At 36.2% G+C, this 22,840-nt stretch overlaps 1 protein-coding gene and 1 non-coding gene across 4 annotated transcripts; both read right to left on the reverse strand.

The window, feature by feature from the left end:
• Positions 1 to 611: 611 nt before the first annotated feature.
• On the reverse strand, positions 612 to 12,303 carry LOC142551202 (prolyl 4-hydroxylase 1). 3 transcript variants are annotated; one of them, XM_075660298.1, is made up of 12 exons: positions 12,136 to 12,303; positions 11,268 to 11,315; positions 9,426 to 9,488; positions 9,267 to 9,316; positions 7,931 to 7,996; positions 4,513 to 4,587; positions 2,898 to 2,972; positions 2,576 to 2,646; positions 2,433 to 2,484; positions 2,226 to 2,315; positions 1,402 to 1,494; positions 612 to 922 (listed from the first exon to the last, which is right to left on the reverse strand). In XM_075660298.1, exons 1-12 carry the CDS (start codon positions 12,200 to 12,202, stop codon positions 815 to 817), a joined length of 858 nt encoding a protein of 285 aa, XP_075516413.1. In that variant the 5' UTR covers positions 12,203 to 12,303; the 3' UTR covers positions 612 to 814. The 3 variants fall into 3 exon arrangements, with proteins under 3 accessions (XP_075516413.1, XP_075516414.1, XP_075516415.1); XM_075660299.1 differs by lacking the exon at positions 11,268 to 11,315 and having other exon boundaries at positions 12,136 to 12,300; XM_075660300.1 differs by lacking the exon at positions 9,426 to 9,488 and having other exon boundaries at positions 12,136 to 12,300.
• Positions 12,304 to 19,565: 7,262 nt separating this feature from the next.
• On the reverse strand, positions 19,566 to 19,672 carry LOC142552428 (small nucleolar RNA R71). The gene has a single exon (XR_012821760.1). It is a non-coding gene; the product is annotated as a small nucleolar RNA R71 (small nucleolar RNA).
• Between the last annotated feature and the right edge of the window lie 3,168 nt (positions 19,673 to 22,840).

The following is a 22,840-nucleotide window of genomic DNA, read 5'->3' on the forward strand; positions in this document are numbered from 1 at the left end:
TAAGTTTAAAGACGGGCGGGATGAGTATGCGTGCTTTAAAATCTTAACAAGTTAGCCTTGGATTCTGGCAATTCAGATACAATGTTCCGTGTAATTCTTTATCAGTTGGAAAATATTTCAGAAGCGATATGCGAGACGGTATACTGAAAATTGTCGTATCGACCGTGGCAGTACCTTGTTAATTTTATGCACTTAATTGTGACCTTCAAAACTTTGCGCATATCTTATTTGTTGAATCGAAAATGTGCACATTTCTAATCAAAAAATATAAATACATAATTTGGTATGTTTCTTTAAGATCCAATACACACATTAAAAAAATTTAGTATCAGGCTCCATCAACCAAATAAAAAAATGTCTTCTTTTTTAAAAAAATTAAAATGTATAGTATAATTCGAACCAATAAAGATTAGACCCGTCACAATTATCTCAAAGTTAAACAAAACTTTATAAGATTAAAATGGGTCTTAAGAATTACTCATCAGAACATATATTCAGCAAGAAACTAAGGAAATAATAAAAATCTAATAATTTTAGGATCTACTAGCTAGTTAAAGTCATTTTAGAAGACAACACCCTAATATATGTATGTATGTATGTATGTGTGTGTGTGAGATAAACAACTATATTGTTATGATGTCATAATTTTCAGTGTTAAACAAAATCCAACTGCAATCTTGTACAGCATATAGAGGTGAACTCAATTCCATTGCTTTCCACATTCCACAACAACTATCATTAATATTTAATGCTTTTCTACATGAATGGATGTAGAAGTTTCTAAAGAATTAGATGGAAAAGATCGTCCAAAACCTCAGGAAGTAACTTGCTGTCTCATCCATTTTGTGGCTGACCATTTTTCTCCAGATAACACTTCACATCCACCGTGTATGCTATTCGGATCAGATTGTCCATCAAGCCCCTGAAACACAATATATGATAGGACAATAGAGTCGGCTAGATATTCCGTTCAAAGTGGTGTTCCATCTCTTACTTATACATGCAGAAAAGAAAATAAATTTAATAACGATGTGATTACTTGGTTGAACATAACCTGTGCGACTGAGCAAGTTGGCAGAATCAAAGTTGACAATAATTTTTTAAACATTTTGCCACTTCAAATTAATATATACATTAATAGTTTCATTAGACTGATTTATTAAATTAAATTAAATTAAATAAAAATAGCAAGATCAATCAAAAATTTAAAGTCAAAAAGCCCCAGTGTCACCATATAATATCCAGTAACCATCCAGGGAAGAATTGGCAGGCATAAATAAAAACAAGCACAGACATCAAAGCACAAGGATACGTTTGAGAAGACAATTCAAGCCAATCACATGCTATCCAAAGTAATTACGAATAATGATTGATCACCATGGCTAAAGGAAGGATACAAACCATGCTCCAGAAAAGTACAGCATCTCCTTTAAGTGGTTTCACACATAACCCTGGAACCACTTTTCCACCACAGCTGCACTCACCAGATCCAGCCTAACAACAATGGCACATTAAGGAACAAAACACAATCAAATAAACGAATATATACTCGAAAAGCATCTCAACTCAATGCATGTTTAATCTTTCCAGCAGTACTTGAAGTTGTCTGAACCACAAAAAAAACAAAGATGTAAATCTCATAAAAAATATTAGTTTACAAATATTAAATCCACTAGGTGCTGATTAATCTTATTTCTGTCACGATGCTTAAGCTTATCAAGTATTCTGTTACGTGCTTAAGCTTATCAAGTAAGTACCAGATTTAACGAAATAGCCTGTGGGGTCCCCATTCTTAACACTTATTGTTACGTGCCTCGATATTTATTGGGTCTGACATGGGCCCTAATATAAAGGATACAGGCCCAAGAGTTCCCAAGGCCTCGGAAGAATCTAGATGTGGGGGAGAGGAGAATAAAACTTGAAGAAAGGGACGGCTGTTAGACTCATTCTATTATTTTCCTTGAGAGTTTTGTAATTAGCATTGCTAGGGGAGAGCAAGAGCTCTTTTACAGAGTTAATACTCTGGGTTTACATTTTATATTTCATATGTTTAAACTTACATTTCAGCAATCAGAATTATATTTGATCTATGAAATCTAGGTTGCAACACTTGTACATACATGTATATTAAGCAGAAACCAATATAAGATTCATGTTTAACATGACAGAAAGCTAAAATAAGTTTGTTTGAATTAATGAAATAACAGATTTCAATAAGAAGCCACCTTTGGGAAGTACGTTTCTCCCCCCTCGACATTGTCGCTCAGGTACATGAGCATTGTTGCCACTCTTTGACCCCCGCGCTTCAAATTAAACTGCAACCAGAAACATCATTTACACCTTAAAAATTTGTAACATTAAAGGAACCAATGTGAAAAGCTGAAAGATATATTGGCAAAGTGAATATTGAAAAGGAGCCATAAAAAACTTACAGAGTCAGAAAAGTAATCATGATGGGGCCTGTAAAGCTGATTTTGTTCATACCTGTGCCTCTGCAGATGTTAGCCTTGACATTAAAACCTATCAATTTTTTGCTATTACGAGTAACTCAACAAGCACAGTTCTATGTACTTACCTCAACACTTGCATGAGCTCCCCATTTTCCACTGGTACTTGAGAGTATACAGAAATTCGTTTTTCGATTGCCTGATGGTGTTTAGAACACCAAAATTCACATTTTCAAACACAATTGGGTTTTAATAGACTAGAAAAATGTGGAATTTAGAACCAACAAAAGACAGCCAAGTACTCCCACAGAAGAATAATAAAACAAGTAAACACAAGCACAAAGTATGAAAGCACATATCAAGGTGCGTCACATACCAATAAAATATTTTTACAAAGCCAGATACAGAAGTTACTAAAAGCAGATAAAGAGAAATTTCAAGTACGAGAACCTGTATCATCGGATACCTCCTCTCTTCAGCAGTCAGAAACATTCCGGAGCTTGTTCTGACACTGCTCTTCATACCCTGAAAAAATTTACAGGGTAATGAAATACCAATGTGAATATTTTAACTGAAACCAACCTCTCTTTATCGATCAAAATTTGGGCTCAGGATGACAAACCATGAAAATGCTACAGAATAATATGAATCATCAGTTATCAAGAAAAACTGAAATGGTCGTCATCAAGAACCAATTGCTAGTTTTATAAGCTAAAAAAAAGATATTAATATTTCGAGAAGAAAATCTCGGATCATGCAGAAATACAAGAATCAATGCACAAAGCAAAGTAAATTCACGGCATTGTTTCAGCAAGCTCCGATCGCAAGAAGACCCAATGTTGGTCAGGTGAACAACCAATAAAGAATCATGAATTTTACAGATGATGACATCATGAATCATATTGAGTTTATAACGTAAAGCCACTAAAAAAGGGCTTTTATATGTTTCAGTTGTTGTCAATAGCACTCCTTAATAGTTGTTTCAAACTTGGGTGATTGCCAAAGCTATTTATTTATCTTCTAACTTTAACCAACATTCAAGTAGTGTTGAGATCCATATTTTGAGAAAATATTGCATGGTCCAGGAAGCTCTCCAGTGTACGAGGATATTGTCGTTTCCATCATTTCATGTGTGGGACCAATCACCGTGTATCATCTTGTCACGATTTTTGGTGTTCTACAGTATATATCGATTCTGATAACCATGTTATAAGCAACCAAGGTTGTTTAGAAGATACTCGAGGGTGTAAACAGTAGTGACAGTATCTTTAGTTTCCTTGGTTATTTTGGTTGAAGAGAATGGCGAAAGATGTGGAATTTGTCCATTTACATGATTATGACTGGGAAAAATAATTTAAGCACTCAATAGAATGGAAGAAAGAAAAAAAAAATCAAGAAAGAAAAAAATAAGTCCTGAAACATCACCACAAAATTTGGATTGTGTCACCCAATCTCAATAAATAGTTACAGCTCTTCGAAGAAATAGTAACACATATGCATTCAAATTAAAGAATATAAAATTTAAACCAATATACAAGGGCTTCAAAGTTTCGGCGTTTCACTAGGAATAGATTTCGGTTTGAGAATGATGGATGCAATTGATTAACGAAGAAGAAAAAAAACACTAGGAGTTACAATAAAGCCATCCATTCCAAGAACTAATCAAAAACGAAAAACAGAAACATGACTCTACCAAAAACATTAAATCAAAAAACAAAAACATAATTCTATCAAAAGCATTACACAAAATAAATTCATGAAACTTCAAAAATACTATGAACTGAAAGTAGAAAGAAAAAGGAATTCAAATAATTAAAAACAAGAGCCATGAATATCTTCTTTGAAGCTTGTCTTCCTAGTGACACAATTTGAATACATCAGTAAATAAACTACAGAATAATGATTCTGTTCAACAGTAGGTGTAATTCCAGAATTCTAAGCACAGATACTGCCTTTTTGGAATAACTTCAAATCCTTAAAAAAGGTAAATATGGTATAATAACACAATCATCAAGAGATCAACATAAACATGCGAGGATCAGAAACTGGCAAAACCTATTCCCACCTTTCCAGTTCTTGTATCGACAACAGTAGAAACATGAAGGCGGGGTTTTGCAATTGCTCTAAGATAATCACATTCCTGAAAAGACATAAAATAAACAAATGATTCATCCAGTAACTGACTTTCCAATCATTTCACATTCTATGGTTAATAAGAGACTAAAATATGTGAAATGCTTTTAACAAAGCAATCTGCATATACCAAAGATAATGGTAAGTTACATTCTGGATTCATCTATAAACTATTGCATTGTTCTAGCTGGATCTAAAAGACATATTTCATATAATCAACTTGCACAGATAAGTCACAAATTTGAGCAATAAAGTCTGAATCAGTCGGTAGCTTTACCGGACGCTGAGAGAGTTTTATCTAAGCACTTGCTGCTATAAACCATGATGTTCTTCCTCCTACTCTAATCTCACATTACACCGCTCATTCTGTTACCTTCAGCAGGAAACATTTAGCATTCATCTTCTGATTCAAATTTAACAAATAGAAAGTTCATTAAACCTACCGACACAGAAGTCTATTCAAGAACAAAATTATGTCTCTCATTATGTTAGTATCGGTTGGGTGTGAAGAAGTGTTTAGAAAGGGATTGAATAAACACTTGACAATTTTCACAACTTCTTCGATGATTGAATCAGTTTAGTATTAAACTGAGTTCAAGAATCTTGTTGTCAATGCCAATCAGTTAACTTAATAAAAGTGTGGAAATAACTGAAAGACAGATAGAATATAACTCATAAAAAGGAACACAAGATTTGTCGATGTTCGAAGATTTCAAACACTCCTACGTCACCCCTTCTATCTCGAGGATAGGATATTTACTAAAAGAATTTGATCTATACAATGCTTTGTACAAACCCACTTCAGTTTGGACTTAACAATATCAAAACTGAAACTCTTAGTATTAATATAATTTTTATCAGTACTCAACTGATGTAATTTTTAAGCACAACTGATCTTACAAAGATCGAATAAAACAATAATGAATGTTTGGGCTTGAAGCTCAAAGTATAGCCTGAAAGCTATGGATATGTATAACAAGTGTTAGCTTTTGTAAACTGAGCTTTGAAAGAATAGTGCGTAGAGTTCTTGAAACTGCCTGGTATAGCTCGATAGTTGGGTAACTCAGTTAACTTCGTATGTTTCTTAGTTGATCTTCTCGGCTATTTATAGGCTTTGATTCCAACGGTAACATTGAATACATTTGAATCTTTATATCCGTTGAATAGCCATGTCAACATTCTTCTGACAATTGGATCAGTTGAAAAAGGACAGAGTGACAGTTCCATCTCTTTTCCAAACTCAGGACATGCGGATCAATCGAATGGATTTTATACAAACCAACATGACCAAGAGATTGGATCTGATGCAAGAACAGATGATGAATGATGTATCTATGGTCACCTCAGAAGTCCGCACATTATCCAGCAAGGTTGATGGGTTTGACAAAAAAGGGGGAAGAACAACAGCAACAACAATTCAAGAAAAGATCCAGTCAATCAACTGATCAAGGACCAGCTGATAAAAGAGCAAAGAAATGAGGAAGTCCAGGTCAGTTATAGTACGGCCTCTTTATTCAGATTAGAGTTTTGGCAGATTTTCAGTCAGTCAATAGAAGATTATATTATTCTTTTATTCTTTGTACGAATCTATATTGAAAGAAGATTTTTTCATTCAGAAGTTTTTTTCATTCATTGTACGAATTTGTACATTGAAAAAATTATAAATAAAAGATTATTTTATCTACAAGAGTTCAGTTTGATCAGTTCTTATATTATAAGTTTTGTCAAACACCAAAAAGAGGGAAATTGTGGGAAATTAAATTTCGGAAGTTTGACAAATTAAACTTGAAAAGATTGAACAGCTGATCAAGAAAACTGAAGGTAACTGAACTGAAGATTCGTAAACTGATAGTTGTCTGAACTGAAGATTAATGCGTATATAATTCTAGGCAACTGAACTAAGCGAAGCTAACTGAACTTTGTTGTCAACTGAACGATCAGCTGAGACTGATCAATTACACAACAATCAATTGAGACTGAACAGTTACACACTAATCAGTTGAGACCGATCGGCTAAAGAAGACAACTAATTTTACCAGCTTTACACGTCATCAGTTAAGAACGTAGACAACAACCGACAGTTTGTACAGAAGCAGTGGGAACGAAGCATTTCAAAAAAGCTCCAGTGTATGATTGTCAGAAGAATGTTGACATGAATATTCAACGGACATAAAGATTCAAATGTATTCAATGTTACCGTTGGAATCAAAGCCTATAAATAACCGAGAAGATCAGCTGAGATATATATGAAGTTAAATGAGTTACCCAACTATCGAGCTATACAGTCAGTTTCAAGAACTCTACGCATATTCTTTCAAAGCTCAGTTTTACAAAAGCTCACACTTATTATACATATCCATAGCTTTCAGTCTATACTTTGAGCTTCAAGCACAAACATTCATTATTGTTTTATTCGATCTTTGTTTGTGATGAATATGATGATACATTTTGAAGGATGAGAGTTGTTGTGACTAATACGAACACGAACATGTAAGGTCAAGGCTCAGTGGATGGGTAAAACTTTCGCTGATGTCCCCGCCGCCGGGTACCACGGTTATACGTAGATGGATACATTCTTATACGAAAGTTACAACTAATTATCTGAATTCAAATAAAGAAAATGAACACGTATATGCTAATATTATGAGACATGTTATGCTTTGACACGATATGATTAAGTTTATGTTTTTAAGATCGTGAAATGTATGTTAATTACAGTACTTTTCACTGTTGCATGTTATGTATATGCATTTGTTATAACGTTACAGATGTGTTGAGTCTTTAACTTACTAGGTGTGAATGATGCAGGTGAGCATATTGTTGAGGAGACTGGAGGCGCCGAAGACTGAGTAGGCGGAGTAGGATGTGCGCACACTAACCCGAGGACCATATTTTCCGCACTTTATGTTTATGAGTTAGAAGTGAACATGGATATTTTCATACACTTTCGTTTTTACATGTCGATGTTTTGTCAGGATTTTTGCATGCTTCACATTTGTTTTATTTTACACGACCGTCTAGGGTTTGACGATTTCTCTTATTTTTAAGAGCATTTTTTTTACCAGTAGTTGAATACTTTTATTTAAAACGTGTCATTGACAGCTGTTATTGCATGCATGCATTTAAATGTAATTTCGGAAATTAGTTTATAAAAAAAAATCTAGCAGTATTTTAAGTAATACACGCTTCAATCTAACAAAGAGATATTATTTCCAAGTGGTAACAGAGAAGGATTCAATTTCATAAAAAAGTATAATTTATAGCTGCAAAAACAATAAATATTCAGTTTTCATCCCAACAAATGAATTAAAAAATCTGAGAGAAAATACGAAAAAAAAAAATTGGCATACCTCTGCGCTTAAGAAGTTATGAAATAAAACAACACGTGGTGACCAGCTAATAATTTCAGGTTTGACCTAAATCATAAAAAACGAATGATGTTACAAGAAAGTAAATCTAACATCTTGCTGCTTCAGGGTAAATGTATATATTGAAGCTTTGCAAATATTTATGTTGCCTGCAGAAATCACAAGTGCATAAGGATCATGATTCATGAATAAATTTTAGTTCCAATAAATACCGATAAAATCAAGCACACTGGCACATTGGTCTAAGGTGAATAGATTAATGAAATTAATGTGTTGAGATGCTGTTATGGGCCTAAATAAATAGGACCATAAGAGTGGAGCAGTAGCTAAGAATTCAACTCAGTACAGGCCCCTATATGCCAAGAATACACCTGAAGAGAATTTGCAGGAAAAGAAAAGGAGATGCACAGGGGAAGAAAGAATATATAGATGCAAAGTATATTAGAGGAGGGCAAGCAGCATATTTTTGTTACTGCTACTCTGCTCGCCAGTGCCAGGGCAAGAGAATGTTTTACTTTTCTCTTGTCGAGAAAATTTCCAGGCTGAGTTTTACTTTGTAAACTATTAGTTCGCATTCATCATCCTCCAATAAATCATTTGCCTGATTTCTACTATCCATTCCCAAAAGCTAGACAGGTCCTGAGACTTAAAATTTATATAAAGTATCACATAATCTAAAAATAATTTATTCTTCATAAGATGTTTATGAGAAACTCATCCAGTTTCACAAAAAAAAAAATAGCTATATATACCACTGAAATGATTCATCTTGATTAAAAAAGCGATAATTGCAAGAAATTGATGTTTTACTGCAATGATTTGACCAAAACTAATGATGATCACACACTTTTGTTTTTTGTAAAACATACAAACAAGCCCTAAAACATCTTCCAACTGCCTATTGTAGGCCACTATCTGTAATGTGTTCATCAAAGTAAATAAATGTCATTTGTAAGAGCAAAAATTTTTCAGGTCCTATCGCATGGTAATCCCACCAATTTTTCTGTAAATGCAATCAATGGACCATAAAATAGAAACCTCCTATACACCTAAGACAAATACAAAACCGCAGGTTGGCGTGTCATCATTCACAATATTTATTGCAATAAAACAGATAATAAGATACTCAGGAATACGTTAGTCTCCCAAATATTAAGTCTAGTCAGAAGTAACAAAAATGTAACTAAATAAATCGGTAAGATGTGATCTAATGTCTCATGTTTTATTCTTCTAATTTACAAACATTAAAAATTGATAAAATTCCATTCCTTTACAAAGCCAAAAGCTAATGAAAAAGGATTAAAACAAATAAGCGTACATATCCAAGACGTAAAATTGCAGCTTCTTTGTCTTCCCAATAGGATTTACCTGACAAAAGAGAACATGCAGTAAGGCCAGTGATATTCAACAAACATTTATTCATTTTTTTGTCCTATTTGGTGCATGTAAAATTTAGATCAATAATAAGAGTTGAAACCTCTAGCAAGTTCAAGACTGCCTCTGTTCAGACTTTGAATTCTTCCTAAAGAATACCCAATTCCTACAGCCCAACATTCTCCCATTTGGTTAATTGATAAGGCGCCATGTCCAAATCCACAAGACGGGCACTTGGAACAGTTTAAACATATTTGAAATAGGAAATACATAACATTTTGGTACAAGTCCAAATGGAGAATAGAAGAACGGGTAAAAAATTTACAGGTGACGCGTGCGAAAAGCACAAAATTGAATTAAACAAAAAATCCGTGCATGAAAGATCTTCTCGAAAATACTGACATTAAATATATTCCAGGTTTATTAAAATTTTAAAGTACTTAATCAATCATTAAAACAGTAGAAAATATACTGTAAATACACAGATGTACTCGTACAACTTTTCCACTACATTCATCAACAATCTTAATACGAGAATTTCCACAGTATAAAAGCAAAAGGAGAGATAACCTTCTCATAAGTTGCATACTTTGATAGAAAAAACTCAACGTAAATATTTTGGTACGGAGTTAATCAAATCTCAAACATGCGACAAAAGTACTACTGGATTTCAGATTCCATTTGCCTTTAGTTTGAATGTTGTGGGAGTTGTAGCAAGTAACTCAACCGCTAAAAATTTTGGAACATCCAAAAAGATGAGATCTTGCAACAAGAGTACCGAGAAAGTGATAGAACTAAGACAAACCATTTTAATTCAACGGAGCAATGAAGACGAATTCTTATGTTTTTCAAAATAAACTTTTTATGCATATTTTTACGGCATATATACATGCTCCAATTCTAACCAATCGTGTAACAAGAGTAGATCATGTTTTTGGATTGAAATTACATTTTTGTTTGGGCATCATAGCACAACATGATAACAAGTAGTTTCATTTATAAAAAATTATAATTCATAAACATCCATAAAAATGAGATCCTGCAAATACTATGGCTACCAAGGATGGACAAATAGAAGAGCAGGGGAGGCATCGCCTCCGCCCTCATATAAAAAATTGATTTTTCATGTGCAACTTTTAAAATTTCATATTTATCCCCCCACCCAACAGGCATGAGTCGCCCCCACTCGGCTGATTTCTGAATCACTCTTGGTATTGATGGGAAAAACTGGTCAAACAACTGAATAACAAGATGATGTATAAGATCACAAACACCATTTCTTTGTAACTCCCACAAACTGAAGGTCTCCCAGGAGACTGAGATAATTGAAATGGAAATACGTAACTTTCAATAAATGTGATTGTGATTTCTATAGTGGCCCAGAGATTTTGTTTGAAGTTAGTAGAGTTGGCATTAGACCAAAACAACATCGAATGACTTTGAGTCGTGAAAAGTCTTCAAAATAGTAATCAAGCAAATCCAATGCAGAATACTGCTTTGAGGATCAGAAGCTAAATTGATCGCATCCGAAAAACCCATGTGAATGAAACGAATTTTGAAGAAAGAATTAAATCTTCCAAAATTAAAGAATAACCCTTAGCATGGATAGTAGTTAGTACAGTGTCAAGACAAGGGATTCATCTAGTTGAAATAAAACCATTCATCCTACAGTCGGAGAAGATTGGGAGAAATTTGAGCCTGTTTGAAAGAACCCAGCAAATTTAAATGTTAACGATGGACTTACTCTCTACTCTTGCTTGCATCTCACACTTGGACTAGAATAGATTATTACTAGAGATAGTGCTTACCATTCTACTAGTGTAAATGTTATTAGAAAAATCAGTAAAATTCAGCTATCAAATAACACCCATTGGTATACAAACATACAGTAGCAATGCAAGGAAAATGATAAAACCCTTGGAAGAGAATTGATTGATAAATCTACCATGTGAATCCTCCAACCTCCAAATAAATGCCAATTGGATCAAAGCTCCTGAGCATTAGAAATGCCATAAAAATCACAATGGCAACAATATAACAGTTAAAATAAAATATAACGACCATGGAAAGTGGAAATGACAATTGACTCAAGTTAAACAACACTTACAAGTGATTTAAAAGATGCGTCACTTTGAAATTGTAGAGGAAGCAGTTTCCACAAGAAAACCAGATGTTCATTTATCTTAAAGCGAAGCAAATTCAAAAATCAAAGTTTCTGATTTAATTATTATGAAGCATGCATTGTCAATGACACTATTACTTTACACACAAACATATTTTCTTGTCAAAACATTGCCGTATATAATGGTCAAGTACTGCTGATCATAAAACAGAATGAGGTAATATTCTCAGTAGAACCCAGCTGAATTTGGAGATTTTTTCCTTTTCTGATGTCTAGTTTTACCATTCATGGTGGGTTTACTATTTACAGAGCGCGGTACCAAATTTTTACCTAAAATGTTCAGATTCGAAAAAAAAAATCATTTTTCCCAAATTGGGTGATGCAAGCAAAAAAAATATTGATCAACTAAGATTGAATACAAACTTCACTTCTTTCCTGCGAAATTTCTCACAACAAACTATAAACACCAAAAAAACCCAATTGAATGCAAAAGAATTTTGGAAGATAAAATCAGAAGATAATTTGAAACGACGCATAAATGTCACGATAATGACGTCACTCACTAGAAAAACTAATTCTTCAGTCAATCCATGATGAGAAACAGCTATTTACAATTTATAAAAAGTTTTCTTTAAAAAAAAAAGTTGCTCAAAATTACAATTTTAAAATGGAGATGATTGAGGAAAATTACCGATAATCATTCCCACAGTTACAAACGTAAGGAGAGCGAAGATGAATCTCGTGGCAGACGCCGCCATTCCGGAGAAAAAATGGGAGCGGAGATCGGAGATTGTGACTGAAATGAAGGGTCAATAGAAAATCTGAGGGGGTGATTGAGGAAATAGGTTGTGCCATTCATATTAGAACGAGTTATTTTGATACAGTCTCACAAATATTTACATGTGAGATGATAACTCTATCGATATTCACAATAAAAAATAATATTTTAGCATAAAAAATAATATTTTTTCAAAAATAACTCAAATAAGATATTTGTCTCACACAAGCTTTTGCCTACGTATTAATTCAAAAGAAGAGAACATGTGTATTTTAGTATTTTGTTCATAAAAATTAAAATTTAATTTATCAACAACATTATAATTATAGAACAACTAAAATATAATTTAATAAAAAAATTAAACATCTTTTCTTCAAAATATTAAAAAAATTACCTCAACCAAGGGTTAAGTTTCTTGGATTGTTCTTGACTCTTCTCAGATTCTTTTCATTCTTGATGTAACGTCCCGAAAATTTAAAAGTCCACGTGAACCTCATGCATACAATTATTAAATTCTTTATGTATTTTAATTAAATATTTTAATTGCATTAATTAATTATGTTGTGCATGTTTGCATATTTAAATATACTTTCTACATTATTGCATAAAAAATGTATTTATAAAAGGTTATTCGAATTGCGATCGAGGAACGGAGACCGAGGGCTGAAAATTAGAAAATATTTTTATTGGTTAATTGTTTTCAATTATTTAAATTAAGAGTGTTGCTTTTTTTTATTTTTGAAATTATGGGGTTTTGAGGTGATTTATACGCAGGGATGTAAATTTTATCTCTGTTGGATTTCAATAAAAATGCGAGCTTTTTGGCAACCCGGCTAATAAATTCACAAATTATTTTAAATAAAAACTTTGTTGATATTTTATTAAATCCTAATTAAGACTAATGGGCCTAAATTGTTGGCTTAATAAGCCTAAAGCTTTGTTAGTGATTAATTAGTATTTAAATATGTTAAACTCTCCCCAAAACCCTACACTTCACACGCCCACTTTTATGAAATCTCACCATATCACACAGCACACAACACATCAAAGTAGAAGAAATTTTCGGAAAAAGCACAAGGGAATTCAAGCCAAGGTTCTTGTCCAGTTTTCGCAAATCGTCAACGGTTTTTTTTTCGTGCGTTAATTACGCAAAGGCACACCATATTCTTCTTTTACTCATCATCACACCATATTATGTAATTGTTTATGAATTTGCATAAAAACAAGTCACACCACTCACAATTTTTGCAACTATGCATAGGCATGTGTTTAACTTGTGTTTATTGATTCAAAACCATGCTTGTATGATGTTTAAAGGGCTGCCATGAATTAGGCTTTGATCAAACACGTTTCTAAGGGTCCTAAAACACATGATTATGCTGCACAAATTCTTAAAATAAAGCTGGAAAAACGTGGGTTAAGGGAAGAGAGCCGTGAGGTATATGAAGAATTTGTGTGTCCATGTGGGGGCCAAGGAACTCGATGGTTTGCATGGGGCTAGGGGGCTCGGCCAGGGCTAGTAGGGGCTTGGCTAGGGTCGTGTTGAGAGGCTAGGAGGAGCCCTAGGGCGGCTGGGCACTGCTGCACGTAGGGGAGAAGGGGAGACGCGCAAGACCCACTTGAAGAAGAAAGTGGTGTGCTGCTGGTGCAAGCGCCTAGGCTGGTGCGCAGGTCCAGGCGTGGTGCAGGAAGGTCTAGAGGGTTGTACAGGTGCGGCTAGGTGGAGGGAGTCGGGGTCTAGAGGAGGAGGAGTCCTAGCATGGAAAAACTCCTAATTCACGTGAGGGAGGGGCTGCGACTAGAAGATGGCTTGCGCAGGGTCTTGCTGCACGGCTCAGGGGCTTGGGCTGGGGGTGGCTCGGGCTTGGGACCGGTCTAGCGTCAGTAAGGGTCGTGGGTGATCAGTGGTTAGATGTCTAGAGGAGTCCTAGGGTCACTAGGAGTCTTGGGCAAGGAAGGGCTCACAAGCAGATTTTTGTAGCTCGGTTGCAGGGCTTGGGCATGAGCTAGGGTTAGGTTTTATGGGTCAGGATTGCTCAAGAGGGTGCCTAGATGAGTTGGCTAGGGTTTGGCTCGAGGTGGCTCGGGCATGGCTCGAGTAAATCAAAAGATGGCTCGGGTTGATCGGTTGAGGGTCAAAAAACAAAATTAATAAGACTAAAATTGAATCCATGGGTCCACAGTGTGAGAACCGGATCTTTTAAGCAATCTAAATCATTGTTTCAAGGGAATTATTAGGATTGGATTCTTGGGATAAATGAGAATTATATTGTTAATCTTGTTATTGGAATTGTCTGAATGGAAAGTCCTCAATGTCAAGATACTGTACAAGCAAATTTCGAAATTTGGGAATGATTTTTTTCAAGAATTGAATATCACACAATTAAAAGAGTTAAGGCATGAATAAAGCTAGATATTTTCAAAATTCCCTTAGGTTAAATGCCAATATTTTGTAAGGATTAATTGCTTGGTTATTTGGAAGGAAATCATCAAACTCTTCACCAAAACCGTTGGATCTAGCAATACTAAATTCTGAATTAATCAAGAGCATTGGATTAGAGAATGAATCTCCCAACTTTAGTAGCAATATTTTCGAAAATCAGCAAGAGAATTGGAGCCAATTTTGAGAGATTTGGCATGATTTTGATAGGATTCTTGTACCAAATTTAGATCCATCTCCTCCACCTATAAATACCACACGATCCCTACTCATTCTCCACCCCTAAAATTCGAAATCCTAGAGCTGAAAGCCACGAAATTCAGCAGCATTCCCTAGCCGAAACTCTGCCCAAAAATCGTCCCAAGTATAAGCTAGAAATCGAGCTGGAGCGCTACCCGGACGAGGAACGCGAAGTGATCCAAACCAAGCCGTACACTCCACGTTTTTTTTGTACATCCAAACACTGTAAGTGGGCTGTTTTAAATACTTATAATTTCGGTTTTTATGCATATGAAACTTTCGGTTTTTGGTTTAAAAATTCGATCGAGCTTCGACTCCCGTCTATACGTGTAACGCCCCGAAAATTTAAAAGTCCACGCAAACCACATGCGCAAATTATTAAATTCCTTGTGCATTTCAATTAATGGTTTTAATTGCATGGATTAATTTTGTTGTGTATATTTACATGTTTAAAATATATTTTTCTACATGATTGCATTAAAATATATTTTTAAAGGTTATTCGAGTTGCGATCGAGGAACGGAGACCGAGGGTTGAAAAATAGAAAATATTTTTATTAAATAGTTGTTTTTAATTATTTAAAATAAGGGTGTTGCTTTTTCTTATTTTTGAAAATAAGGGGTTTTGAGGTGATTTTATACGCCGGGACGTAATTTTTATCGGTGTTAGATTTTCAACAAAATACGAACGTTTTGAAAACCCGGCTAATAAATTCACAAACTTATTTTTAGTATTTAATTAAAGATTAATGGGCCTAATTAAATCCCTTATTGGTCTTAAGCCTAATTAGTTATTAATTAAATTATATAATATGATTAAACCCTCCCCAAACCCTACACATATACACGCCTCCCACTTTTTAAAATTCTATCAAACTCTCCCCTCAAACTCAAGACACGGCACACACAATTTCAATTAGGAAGTTTGAAGGTTCAAGGGAAAATTCATCCAAGGTTTCTCGTCGCCGTTCTTCGATTCGTCAACGTATATTCGTGCGTAAATTACGCAAAGGCACGCCATATTCTCCTTTTACTCATCATCACACCATAGTATTTTATTTATTGAATTTTTGCATGAAAACAAGTCACACAATTCACAATTTCGTAACTATGCTCATGCTTGTGTTTAAACCTTTGTTATTGGATCCAAATCATGTTTATATGATGTTTAAGGGGCTGCCATGAACTATGATATGAATAAGCATGTATTTACACAAGTTTAAAGGTCTAGAATCACACACAAAAGCAACAAAACGCTGCACAAAACAAAACAGAAATGTGAAGCTGGAACTGAACATGGTGTTGTGTACTGTGAGGGCTCGGATGTTGGGGAATAAGAGGCTAGGCCTTGCATGGTTCATCTGGGGTCAGGGCAGGGTCATGGTTTGAGTCATGGAAGAGTCCTAGCCATGCTAGGACTTGGAAATAAGGGGCCGGGAGGAGTCCTTGCCAAGAAGGACTCCACCCGAGAGCAAGGATAGCGCGCAGGTTGACAGTTGGGTTAGGGGAGAAGTGGCTCGGCCATGGGGCTCTAGGCTGGGCTGGGCTAGGTCCTTAGGGTTCTAAGAGGGTGCAAGATGGTCTGGGCAGGGGCTGGGGCGGCTCGGGTTGCTGCTGGCTCGAGAGGGACGTGAGAAGCAAGGGAGCACCATAAACACACGTAAGTTGCTGTCATGTAGTCCAGTGGTTCGCAGCTCGGGTTCTAGGGGCTGGGTTGGTCTGGGTCGAGTCTCGGCATGGTCCAGGGTTGGTGAGGGTCCTAGGTGATCGTTGGTTAGGTGGATAGAGGAGTCCTAGTTGGCTAGGAGTCTTGGTAAGGTGGTAAGTGTCACGCACAAAACATGCAGATTTTGGGTTCAGTTTCAGGAAGGTTTTTGAGCGGGCCATGGCTTGTTTTACGGGCTGGGCTTGCACAGTAGGGTCCCTAGATGGGTTGACTAGGTTTTGGTTCAAGGTGGCTCGGGCAGTGGCTCGGGTAAATTAGGAGATGGCTCGGTGTGTTCGTCGAAGGGTCAAAAACGAGATTAATTAAGCCAAAATTGATTCCGTGGGTCCACGGGGGTGGTTCATGACATGAAAGGGTAGAATAAATAATAAAAAGGCTATGTTAAAAATTTGGGATCAAAATAACGAGTTTTGGATTTAATCGGGATTTAATCGTCGCACGAAACGCTAATTAACGAGTTAATTGAAAAGCCTAGTTTTAAGCTTCATAAAATTATGAAAAATTATATTTAAGCTTAAATAGTTATTATAAGTCTAAGTTTTTAATTTGGGAATTTTATATTAAGGTTTGGTTTAATACGGGATTAAAACACATTAATACGTCATATTTAAAGAATAAATTAAAAGTACTTGATTTAGGCTAAATAAAAATATGAAAAAATTCATGTGAGCTTAAATAATTATTTGGGACATGTTAGAGTCAATGGAATTAAGAAAAAAAAATCAAAAATGTGAAATTTTACGTCCAGGGGTAAAACGTTCTTTTTACACCTAAAAATTAGTAAACGTCATGGCAGTGTCCTAAATGCTATTTTATATGCTAATATGATTATTTTCAATGATTATGGCCTCGCCCCCTTCGAGGATTAAAACTTAGGGACTGACGTCAGTAAACCGTTAAAGGTGATAGGACTCGTTTTTACGTGTTTTTAGTGTTGGTTTTGAGTCGCGTTCATGCATCATATTAGTTTGTTTTAGTTGAATTTTGCAATTTTTTAGCATTATTGAGCATTTGACTAATCTCGTGTATTCTGTGATTATTTTGTAGGAATTGAACCAAAAAGTGGGAGAGACTTTGGCATAATATCGAAGAGGTCTCGCTAGGGCGGGCAAAAGTGACCGCCCCAACGAGCATTGTGGTCTGGCCGAGGATTATTTTGCGCAAGTGTCTCGCTAGGGCGGTCAAAAGTGACCACCCCAGCGAAACCAGGGACATGCTTGAGGAAGCTTATTCGAGGACCTCTCGCTAGGGCGGTCAAAATATAACGCCCTAGCGAGAAGCGAGATTGAGAAAGATTTGTTTCCAAATTTCTAGGGACTCTATCCTACACTATAACCTAACACACGAGAGCAGCGGCCGTTTTTTGATCTTTATCAGACTTTTCATCATTTTTCTTGGAGAGGAGGCTAGGAGCAAAGGAGATTTCGAAGACCTCGAGATTTCCACGCGTCGTGGCTGTCATCCATCGTCATCTTTAGTATTTTCATTATTCAGTATTTTATTTCTTACATTGATTGTTGGTTTTTATCATGAATTTCAGTAGCTAAACTCTAGATTTGTTGGGATTTGAGGGGATCCTACCCCGTACTCGGTGTTGAACATTATTTCTCGACGTTTTTATTAGTGATTTGTTTATGCTATTGTTCTTTCGTGTTTCAATCGAAGCCTAGCTAACTTCCTTTGATTATTTCATGTTGTTGATGAGTTCGATAGAATAGTTAACAATACGATCAAATAGTATAAACCACGGATTTACAATTTTAGTAGATATACGGAATTGGGTACGTGTCGATAGTGATAGTTCACCCGAATGAAAGCTAGTGGATTCCATAGAATGTAATGCAATCTTGAACTGTTAAATATTTGAGGACACTTGAATACTGCATGTTTTTGATTAGTATTAATATAGCTCGACAGAGTATATTAATTAGTCTAGGGAATTCCGTCGAACGCACGAGTAAAATTCGAGTGTAATTAGTTAAACACGAGCGGTAGGTGAACTGATAATTCCCAACAAATTCATTTCTCATTTGATTTAGTCCAAATTAATCATTGCGTTCTTGAACACGTTTTCTTTGCATTTTAATTATTTTAATTGTTTACTTTACATTAGTTTAATCATCAACTCAATTTATCGTTGCTAAAGAGATTTTAATTGAAAATAAAAATAGTGTAACGCAGTCCTTGTGGAACGATACTCGTATTTACTTACGTTTATTATAACTTGACTATCGTGCACTTGCGATATTTAAATCGAGCTTTCATTTATAAAATAAATTTTGGGATTATTCACTGTGCAAGTTTTGCTCGATCAAGTTTTTGGCGCCGTTGCCGGGGACTGTTGATTCACAATTTTTTATTTTTCAGTTAAATTCTTTAGTATTATTTATTTTATTGTTATTTGATACTCTCATTGTGTTGCAGATTTTTCTTGTGGTGCATGCGAAGATCACTCGAGTTTAAGCTTGAGCCTTTTGACCCCGAGATCGAACGCACAGCTAGACGTCGACTACAGCAGCAAAGAGCGAAGGAAAGAATGGAAGGCGATCAACAAAGAGAGGAGCCAAGGCGTATACCGATGTTGGATTATGCACAGCCGTCTCTTGATGGAGCACGTCCAAGCATCGTAAGACCAGTCATCCGAGCTAATCAGTTTGAGATCAAGCCAGCTATCATTCAGATGATTCAGAACACTGTCCAATTTGGGGGAAGTGCACTTGACGACCCTAATTCTCATATAGCTGACTTTCTTGAAATTTGTGATACTTTTAAGTTTAATGGCGTGTCTGATGACGCTATTCGTTTGCGTTTATTTCCATTTTCACTGAGAGATAAAGCTAAGTCGTGGTTAAACTGTTTGCCTGTAGGGTCTATTACTACATGGGAAGATATGGCAAAGGCGTTCCTGATCAAGTACTTTCCTCCGTCGAAGACTATGAAGCTCAGAGCCGACATTACTACTTTTGCTCAATATAAGCAAGAGTCACTTTACGAGGCATGGGAGCGCTACAAGGACTTGTTGAGGAGATGTCCACACCATGAGCTGCCTCTTGGGTTAGTTGTTCAAACTTTCTACTATGGTCTGCTTACTCCTAACCGTACTATGATAGATGCTGCTGCCTGTGGTAACTTACTGAGAAAGACGGTGGAGGAAGGATATGAGTTATTGGAGGAGATGGCTGCTAGTAGCTATCATCCTCAGTCTGATAGGCAGAGACGAGGTGCTGGAGTTAATCAAGTTAATGATTTGTCGGCGGTTTCAGCACAGTTAGAGGCTTTGAATAGAAAGATTGATGGGATGAGCATGAGTGGGTCGGCTATGCGTCTGCAAGAAATTTTCTGTGATAAGTGTGGGGGTGAGCATGATGTGCAGGATTGCCAAGATGGCAACCCATTCTATGTGCCTGAGGGAGCACCGGTAAAACAAGTGGGATTCCAGAACCGTCCTAGAAATGACCCTTACTCGAACACATATAATCCGGGATGGAGGAATCACCCAAACTTTTCATGGGGAGGTCAAAACAACCGACATCGCCAACAAAGAGGTCCACCATATGTGATGCACCAAGGATTCAAGCCAGAACCGTCTCGGGAGGAGAAGTCCAATTTAGAGCAAATGATGACTAAATTTATTTCTGCAACAGAGACGAGATTTCAGAACCAAGATGCATCCATAAAGGGGTTAGAGAATCAAATTGGACAATTGGCTAAGTTGATTGCTAATAGGGAGCAAGGAACTTTACCAAGCAACACGGAAACTAACCCAAGAGAACATGTGAAGGCGGTGGAATTGCGTAGTGGAAAAACACTCGGGTCTAATGAGGAAAAGACCAAGCACGGTGAGGATGAGGTGAAAAATCGAGGAGGTAAGTCTTCTAACTCTACATCTACACCTATTGCACAGAATAAAATTGTTATCCCTCCACCTTTTCCTGCAGCAATGAAGAAAGCTAAATTAGATGCACAATTTGGTAAATTTCTTGAGATATTTAAAAAATTGCATATTAACATTCCTTTTGCTGATGCTTTATTGAATATGCCAAGTTATGCAAAATTCTTGAAAGATATCTTAGCAAATAAGCGGAAGCTAGAAGATCATATGACGGTGAATTTGACCGAAAATTGCTCCGCTTTAGTTCAAAACAAGATGCCTCCGAAGCAAAAAGATCCAGGGAGTTTCTCGATACCTTGCATTATTGGTGACATTAATTTTCATAAAGCTTTATGTGATCTTGGTGCGAGTATTAATCTGATGCCTTTTTCTGTGTTTAGGAAACTGGGATTAGGTGAACCCAAGCCAACTAGGATGTCGTTGCAGCTGGCTGACAGATCTGTCAAGTATCCACGTGGGATTATCGAAGATGTTCTGGTGAAAGTGGATAAGTTTATTTTTCCTGCAGACTTTGTGGTACTTGACATGGAGGAAGATTTAGAGATGCCTTTAATCCTAGGGAGACCTTTTCTGGCTACAGGGAAAGCACTGATTGATGTTGAGGAGGGGAAATTGAGACTGAGAGTTGGAGAAGAAGAAATTATTTTTGATGTTTTCAATACTCTCAAGCACAAATGCACAATGATAGTTGCTTTCGTATTGATGTCTTGGATTCGCTTGTTTGTGATTTTGTGCAGGATGGATTGAAAGAACCATTGGAGGCCACTCTCACTACTGAAAAACAGAAGGACGAGCTAGACGAGGAAAAGATGGAGATGGTAGCTCATTTGAATGCCATTCCACCTTGGAGAAAGCAAGTGAGGCTTAGACTAGAGGAATTGGGAGACAGAAAAGATTTAATGCCTCAAAAGTCAAGCCTAGAGGAGCCACCTACTTTGGAGCTCAAACCATTACCTCCACATCTCAAGTACGTATATCTAGGAGAAAATAATAAATTGCCTGTTATTATTTCCTCTTCTTTGACAGATGATATGGAGAGTAAGCTCTTGGGAGTTCTCAAGGAGCATCGCTTGGAAGGTTTCGGACATAAAAGGGATAAGTCCTTCGATCTGCATGCACAAAATTCTGATGGAAGATAAATACTCACCTCTAGCACAACCACAAAGGAGACTCAATCCAAAGATGCAAGAGATAGTAAAAGCTGAAACAATTAAACTTCTGGATGCAGGTATTATCTATCCTATCTCTGATAGTGCGTGGGTAAGTCCTGTACAATGTGTGCCTAAAAAGGGTGGGATTACTGTTATTACTAATGAAAAAAATGAGTCGATTCCCACTAGAACTGTTACGGGTTGGCGTGTATGCATAGATTATAGGAAATTGAATGATGCAACCCGTAAAGATCACTTTCCCTTGCCATTTATCGATCAAATGATTGAACGATTAGCAGGTCATGAATTTTATTGCTTTTTAGATGGATACTCGGGATACAATCAAATGACAATTGCACCTGAGGACCAAGAGAAAACTACTTTCACTTGCCCTTATGGTACTTTTGCGTTTAGGCGTATGCCTTTTGGTTTATGCAATGCACCTGCAACATTTCAAAGATGCATGACCGCTATCTTTCATGACATGACTGAAAATTTTCTTGAAATCTTTATGGATGACTTCTCTATTTTTGGCTCCTCATTTAATGAATGTTTAGAGAATTTGAACTTGGTGTTAGTTAGATGTGAGGAGAGCAATTTGGTGTTGAATTGGGAGAAATGTCATTTTATGGTTCAAGAGGGGATTGTGTTAGGACACAAAGTATCGGAGAATGGAATTGAGGTTGACAAAGCCAAGGTGGAAGTAATCAAAAACTTACCCCCACCTTCATCAATAAAAGGAGTTAGAAGTTTCCTAGGCCATGCTGGTTTTTATAGGCGTTTCATTAAAGATTTTTCCAAAATTGCTAAACCTTTATCCTCTTTGTTGATGAAAGATGCTGAATTTAATTTTGATTCTACTTGTCTGCATGCATTCGAGATACTCAAGGAAAGCTTGGTGACAGCACCTGTTCTGACTGTCCCTGATTGGGAGCTACCGTTTGAGGTGATGTGCGATGCTAGTGATACAGCTGTTGGTGCGGTGCTGGGTCAAAGGAAGAACAAGGTATTTCATACCATCTACTATGCAAGTAAGACTTTAAATGATGCTCAATTGAATTACGCTACTACTGAAAAGGAATTGCTTGCTATAGTATTTGCTTTTGACAAATTTCATTCATACCTTGTTCTGTCTAAAGTAACTGTGTATACAGATCATTCTGCCCTAAA

Source organism: Primulina tabacum, chromosome 7, assembly GCF_025594145.1.
Source record: "Primulina tabacum isolate GXHZ01 chromosome 7, ASM2559414v2, whole genome shotgun sequence".
Lineage (NCBI taxonomy): Eukaryota > Viridiplantae > Streptophyta > Magnoliopsida > Lamiales > Gesneriaceae > Primulina > Primulina tabacum.